General features: G+C 49.8%; 1 protein-coding gene across 2 annotated transcripts in view; it reads left to right on the top strand.

The window, feature by feature from the left end:
• The first annotated feature begins 1,226 nt into the window (after positions 1–1,226).
• Positions 1,227–7,121, top strand: part of Trpv3 (transient receptor potential cation channel subfamily V member 3) — a 32,438-nt gene continuing 26,543 nt past the window's right edge. For both annotated transcript variants that reach the window (XM_004638281.2, XM_004638280.2), the window contains exons 1-2: positions 1,227–1,495; positions 3,935–4,055. In XM_004638281.2, the coding sequence (XP_004638338.1) occupies positions 3,937–4,055 (119 nt within the window). In that variant the 5' untranslated portion in view covers positions 1,227–1,495; positions 3,935–3,936. The remainder of the gene's footprint in view (positions 1,496–3,934; positions 4,056–7,121) is intronic.

Here is a 7,121-nt window from a genome sequence, read left to right as displayed (position 1 = left end):
CCTTATTCCTTGCTGGGCACAGGGCAGACCTTTGGATGGAAGACAAGAGACATTTTAGCCTGCTCCCATAGGAAAACGTAAACTCCAAGACAGGCAGTCAGCAGGGTTCACACTCAGCTGGGAGCAAACTGGGAGGAGTGAGGGCTGCGTCAGGGGCGGGTCAGGAAATCACAGATGGAGCATGCTCCCCCAAGGGATGGGCTGTAATAGTATTTCAGGATGAGACTTTGAATTGTGAATGGGAAGTTCAGGCCTCCCACTGGCTTATGCTGTTAAAACAGCCCTTTGCTTTACCACACCTGAAAGCCTGTTGTGTTCTGTCCTGGTCGCTTGTGGCCTGGGAGCCTGACCCTGCATCCTAGTGCCTCCCCAGCTCTGGTGGGTTATGGTGAGGACCAAGGGGCTTGCTTCCCGGAAACAGTTGGGAAAGTCCCTGCTGCCTCAGCTGGCATCATGGGCTGGCAGCAGAGACTTCCCCTCAGCCCTGTCATGGCTTACCCATATCTTGCCTGGGGGAGCAGGTGTGCAACTCCTGAGTCAAGCCTCACTCCAGCCTCTTTCTAGTGGTGGCCTGGGCCAGGAGAGGGAGGGCACACAATGTTCTTGGCAGGCTCTTGCCTTAGAAGAAGGTGACTTGGACAGTTGCTGGGAAAATAAATTGGCACGATGAAAACAATCCTAGATGATAGCTGCTCTTGAGTTTGTCCTGCACTCAGGACCTTGTCCCAGCCCTTTAAATTTCTGTCTCACTGAAGTCATAGGGTAACTTTGCAAAAAGTAATATCTACATCTCATAGGTAAGGAAATTGAGGCTCAGGGGAGATGACTTTCCAAGGTCATACAGCCAGGAAACAGTGAGGCTGTCTGATGCTGTGAGGTTAATGGTGCCTGATTGCTGGTGGGAGGCTTCCTCTGTGTCTAGTGGCCTGATCATGGGAACTGGCTTTGAGCAATGGATGCCAAGTCTCGCGACCAACCACGTTATGGTCAACCAGGCCAGTCCTTGGCTGAACCTTTCTTTCTAGAGGTTGGGGAAGAGCACTTGACTGATCTTTCTCATCTTCATGATTTCTGACTCCTATGGCACCCTTGAGGAGGAAGGTCTGTAGTATGGTTCCCATTCCCCAGTTGAGGAAACTGATGTAAGTACCTGCTGAGCATCAACTACAAGAGAGAGAAGAGTTGGAGCCCGATCTTCAGCCTTGTGCCTTAGCTGGTGCTTCATTTGCCTTTTTCCCTGTGGGGTAAGACTGCTGAATGGGTGTGGGGGTGACTCACACAGGGCACGTGGGTGGTAGGCGAGGCTTGCCTGGCGCCGAGGGCAGGTAACCCAGCCAGTTCTGCCTCTGCTACCTCATTCCAGTCATTAGCCATCCCCGGGCCTGCGATGAAAGCCTCTCGCCGCCTCAGCCACCGTCCCATTGGGGGGCCTTGGGCCCCAGATATGCGGTGATAGCAGAGCAAGAGCTGTCACCACCACTCTGTACTCCACCAGGTGAGTCCTTGCTACATGGGACAGCCAGCACCGTCCAAGGCCCCTAGAGAGCCCGGAGCATGGACTTGGGGTTCTGTGGGCCTTGTCTGATCTTTGTCCATAAGCTTGCGGGAAGGTGGGGAGAGAGCGAGGTTCCAGCTGGGATAACAAAGCCATGAGCTCTTGGCTGTAGGGCTGTGAGAATGCAGGTTCTAATGAATAGAGGAGCCCTCTGTGTGTCTGGAATCCCTCCTTGGGGTGACAATGGTCTCGTGTCCTCCCTGGGCAGAGATGAGGGTGCTGTTTTCCTCAGGAGGTTGGGGACATATCTTTCCAAGGCACAAATGTCATAGGATTTGAGATTTTCCCTGATGGCTCAGTGCTGGAGAGGTCCTGGGCCAGGCACCTTACAGGTACTGAGGCAGAAACTGAGGAGTCCCTGTGGCCTCCCGGGTGCCCATGATCGATACCCTTTGCATTAGCATGAGAGGCCATTTCATATAGCATGAGGGCTTGGGAAGCACGATATCCAATTCGTGGGGTGTAGAAACTGAACCTGGAGAGAGGGAAGGCAGCTGAGAGCCCGGCAGGTGAGAATGCAGGTCTTATGGGATGATTCAGGAGCTAATTATAGCTGCTGCAGTCCTGACCCTGGTTTTTCTGGCCTTCTTCTGCTCTGGCTACCTGGGACTGTCCACAGTCATGGACTAGGAAAATGGAAGCAGCTAGTGTCATGGACCAGGACTAAGGAGTCCTGAGAGACTGTTCAGCCCATTCCTCAGGAGAGAAATCAGGGATGCTTGGGTGGTGGCGGTGGTGGGGGAGAAGACACATACCTCTGTCCTTTTTTCTCCCTCTTGGCACCCCCAGCCTTTTAGTCCCATCTATTCAGAGGTCTCTTTGGGCTAGAACAGACAGTAAAGGCCACTTGTGGTGCTGTGACTGGATATAGGGAGGGACCTGGGTGCCCCCCTAGGCCCACTCTGTAGGCTCCTCCATCCTTCTGCACTCCAGAGACAGAGCCCTGCCCTGTTCTAATACTTTCTGTGGGGCAGGTGCTATCCCACTTCCAAACCTCTCTCCAATCTGACAACAACTTGCACAGAACACTTCCTCCAGAAGCTTTCCTACTGGAGCAGAGTCAGCAGTAACCACCCCTGTTTCATCCATCCAGCTGGGATTTTATAGGCGGCCTCTTCTTTCCTCTGTTTCTGTTACCCAGGCTGAGGTTGGCCCCTTCACCACAGCCACCTCTTGTCTATTCCTCCTTTCCAGGTCACTCACCCTATAAGGCCAGCTGGTTCCCATCTCCATAACCTCCACAGCAGCCTCCTCCCAGCCCCTAGGCCACTGGTCTCCTCCATGCCCCACATCCGTCCTCCCTGAGGCATCTGTCCCTGTTTAACCCCAAGTCCTCCCTGTTCCCTGCTGCCCTGGATTCAGCTCCTAAGTGGAGCCTCTTACAATGTGATCCAAATTGCTCCCAAGTCATCCCTGATAAGGACTCTGGGATCTCCCACCTGGGAGTTCTCCCATCTTTAGCCTGTCATTTCCTTGCCACTCACTGACCTATCATGACCCCAGGTCTGTGTCCCCATCCAGATTGCCCTTCCTCCTTATAGCAGCCTTTAGAGTTTCCTCTGAGATGTCTTCTCCATCTCCTTGGAAAATATCTCAGTTCCTTTTCCTAGCATCTCTATGCATGTTGGAGTTGAGCTCAGTGCTCAAGCTACTCTGAACACCAGTAAAATAGGTTGAGACCAGGGAATGGTTGTTCTTTGCCTTAGGCTAAGAGACTCAGCTACTTCCTCTAGGCAAGAGGGAGTTCAGCATACAGACAGCACAGGCTGATTATGCTTAGCTTTGGGAAGAGGATGAGAGAGGTGATCATTGTATTAGCTACAGAGATCACCCAGATTTTGAGAAATCTAAAATAGCAGGGGAGCCCAAGGCTGTGTTACTAGAAACATAATGTCTAGAGAAAAGGAGGTCAGACCTGATGTTGAGGTCAAATCTCTGAAAATAGATCCAAACACAAAATCTGAGAGACAGGGGCCAGGGATATAGCTCAGCAGGCATAAGCGCCTGCCTTGCAAGTGCAAGGTCCTGTGTTTGATTCTCGGCACAAAATCTGAGAGACATCAAGAAAGCAGGGCTAGTTCTCAGGATTCCATATGAACATGACTGGGTCAGGGAGATGGTGACTGGTGGAGAGGCTAGGGTTGTGGTGTTCTCTATCTGGATGCTTTGTTGAGTTTTCCTAGGACCAAAGGAGCAGGCAACAAGGAAAACTGCAGGGGGAGTCTCCATGATTGCAGGAATGATTGGCAATCTGGGGACATAGAGAGGAAGCTTTCTGTCTCAGGGGTATGAGCAGTCATTGGGTGGTATCACATAGGGTTCAGAAAGCCCTTGAAACTCCCCCATGCCCTTAATACCTGCCTTGTGATTATGTTACAGCTATGAACGCCCATCCCAGGGAGATGGTGCCCCTCATGGGAAGAAAAGCCAATATCTCTAGTGGGAATCCTGCTGTCCTGACAGAGAAGAGGCCAGCAGAAGTCACCCCCACCAAGAAGAGGTAGGCTGTCATTCTTGGAACCAGAAACTCTGCAGTAAAGGTACAAGAAGTGCCCACTCCAGGATCTTTTCCTTCTGGTGAACCAAGACTCTCAAGTGTCATTTAGGGGTTGCATGGCACCTGATCAGGTCTGACTGAGGAAAAGCCATTGTATAACTGGCCTTTGCAGAGAAGTCTGTAGAATGGAACAGTCAGGGATCTCTTCCCAAAAGGGCCAAGGGGCCCTGAGGTAAGAAGATTCAGAAAGGCTCTTGGAGGAGGCAAGGGATTTCTGGAGTAAAAAGACAAGGAATAAAAAGGTGGTGGAACTCAGTCTCTAGAGTCTGGAGGTTAGATTCTTATCTGGGTATGTTTTCACCCACAGTGACGGTTTTCAGTCTACTATGCACCTGGAAGTTTACTCCAGCTCTCTAATCCACCTGTGTAATGGATACTTGGGGAAAACCCAGTTTGGTCAGTGTACAAGAATCAGCTGCCAAAGGCAGAAGATTCTATGAGACCCAAGAAAGAGGCAGACAGATTCAAGGTTGCACAAAGCATTATTTATTGGGGATTTATGGACAAGAGTGTGTCTCATGAGGCAGCAAGAGAGAAGGATCACAGGGACCAAGCTAGGAGAAGGGAGTTTATATGCTCAGCTAGACAAAGGGGGGCCATGGCCAACTGGAGTATATCTTGCTTTTCTTAAAAATTGTCAACATGTCCAATGTCACTTTAGAAACAGTTCCAGTGTTCATGGCCAGCATAACCCTCTTGGCCGACTATATTAATGACTTTGTTCTCTAGTTCCATGGTCACCAGGTGGGAAAAATAGAGGCTATGGTCAAGATGGTTATAGTCACGTCAAGCTGGGTCCCTACATGGGGACACCAGCAATGGTGCCAATCCACTGGATGATGAATTGGGATTATGTCAACAAAGTGCTTAGCAGAGTGCCTGGCATGTTGTCAGAGCACAGCACATGTTGACATTGGTTGTGTTTTTGTAAACCTTATCATCATCTTTGCTTGATGGGCTCTTGAGACCTAGGCAGGGCTGGGGCGGTTAGTTCCACTGCCAAGCTGGGAATACAGAAGAAGCTGGGATTAGAGAAGGAGCATCTCTGGACTCAGATTTTACTGCTCTTGAGTTGCCTTTGAGGCAGGTCCCTCTCAGATCCCTTGGCTGATTGGGTATCTCCTAGATGAGCCATCTCAGACCAGGGAACCACCTCAGCTGTGTTTCCCTGGGACACTAGTGGACCCCTGGTCTAGAATGACCCATTTGATTGCCTCCCCTGCCATACCTAAGTCTCTCCTTGGGTTGGAGGTAAGCTTATTATTTTCCTTCCTTCCATGTTGTTGGTTCAAGTCATAATCACTGAGGTACTGTGTACCAGCTGTAGGGATGGCTCAGGATGAGGAGTTGAGGATACAAGGAAAAGAATACCCACTTCTTCTTAGTCTGGAGGGGGAGACACACAGGACAGTGTAGGAAGCACATGCAGAGAGGCAAGCAGGGCAGAGTAGGGATTGAGGAGAACAGGTCAGTCTGATCCTGTGGGCAGCCTCAGGCTACTTTGAGCAGAGGTAGTGTTAATTTGGAGATTGATAGGTGGAGAGGGAGGGAAAGGTCTTAGCAGGCAGAGGGACATGGAGAAGAGGCTCAGGCAAGGGCCAGTGAGAAATCTAGGGTGGCTGAAATAGCAGAGTCTTGGAGGTAGATAAGTCCCACTAAGGCTTGAACTTGGGGGATCAGTTAAGGATCTTGGACAATCTGGTGAGGAGAGAGCCATGGAAGGATTTCTCCTGGGAGGGAGGACATGGTGAGATTTGCACTTTAGAGAGGTTACTCTTGGTGATTCATGTGGATGATAGGTTGAAAGGGAGGCTGGGGATAGGGAGATCAAGAAGAGATTGTGACAGGCGGTAAGATCTGTACCTGGGTGGGGAAAGATGGAGAGGAGGAGGTGGATGATCAAAGAAGTATTAGTGTCAAGGGATCTGTTATGGGAGGGAAGGGAGAAAGAAGAAAGAAGAGACACTTTGTTCTGATTCAATGACTTGGAGGGATGATGAGGCACCTCTGATATGGCCCTCAAAGAGGAGAAGGAACCAGGTCAGGAGGAATGAGCCAAGGTCAGGTATGAAATATCGGCTAAAGGTGCTTGTGATATCCAGGTAGATGGTCTATCTTGGAGCACAGGAGAAGGAGAGCTGTGGAGAAATGGAGATGTAACAAGGGGTCAAAGAAGCATGAAAATGCATGGAAGGAGCAGAAATATCCTTGAGTTGGGCCAGCAAGGACCATCTTCCTTGGCTCTCTTCCTAGTTTCCCTCCTCTCCCACTTTCCTAGGGGGATTTAGATATCCTGGCAGGACTGAGGATAGGTTTTGAGGCATCTCAGGTGTTGCTTTGGGGATCCAGACCCTAGTACACAAATCCTGGTAGAACACTTCACATCTAAACTGTAACATTGACCAACTGATTGCCTGACCCAACCAAGGGTATGACTTGCACCTTTTATCTCATAAAGATTGTTTGTGGCCCTCATTTAAAAGTTTGGACATCTCCCAGAGAACTGGTTATAAGAGTTGGACTAAAAAAAAAAAGAGTTGGACTTAGGGAGAAAACAAAAAGTATACATCGTATGCAAAGCAAGAGGGAAATGCTGACCATACTAGGGAACTATGTACTGATGGTGGAATTGAAGACCCTAGCAGGTGTGTGTGTGTGTGTGTGTGTGTGTGTGTGTGTGTGTGTAGATTCATGGACCTGAACCATCATGTCATTCACTGTGAGGTAAAACACAGGGCTAGAGTTACAGAGACTATGACAGAGACTGTGGAGAAGTTGGATTTATAGAACTCAGAACACTTGGGCATTTCTTTGCACAAAACAGGAGGCCAGATAAGCTCTTTCCTAGCCCTAGGGTTGCTTCCCAACTCTGAAGTTATCCATTCAAAGGGACAGAAATGCAGGAAAAAAGGCTTAGTGCTGCCCATACACCTGCGCTAACAACACCCAGGTGACCTAGTATAAAGATAGGCATAAACAATCAGCACCTGCAGTGGTAAGAATCCTGGA

This window comes from Octodon degus, unplaced genomic scaffold, assembly GCF_000260255.1.
Source record: "Octodon degus isolate 3935 unplaced genomic scaffold, OctDeg1.0 scaffold00098, whole genome shotgun sequence".
NCBI lineage: Eukaryota > Metazoa > Chordata > Mammalia > Rodentia > Octodontidae > Octodon > Octodon degus.
The sequence above is the reverse complement of the archived record's forward strand: the minus strand, read 5'-3'. Positions and strand labels throughout refer to the sequence as shown.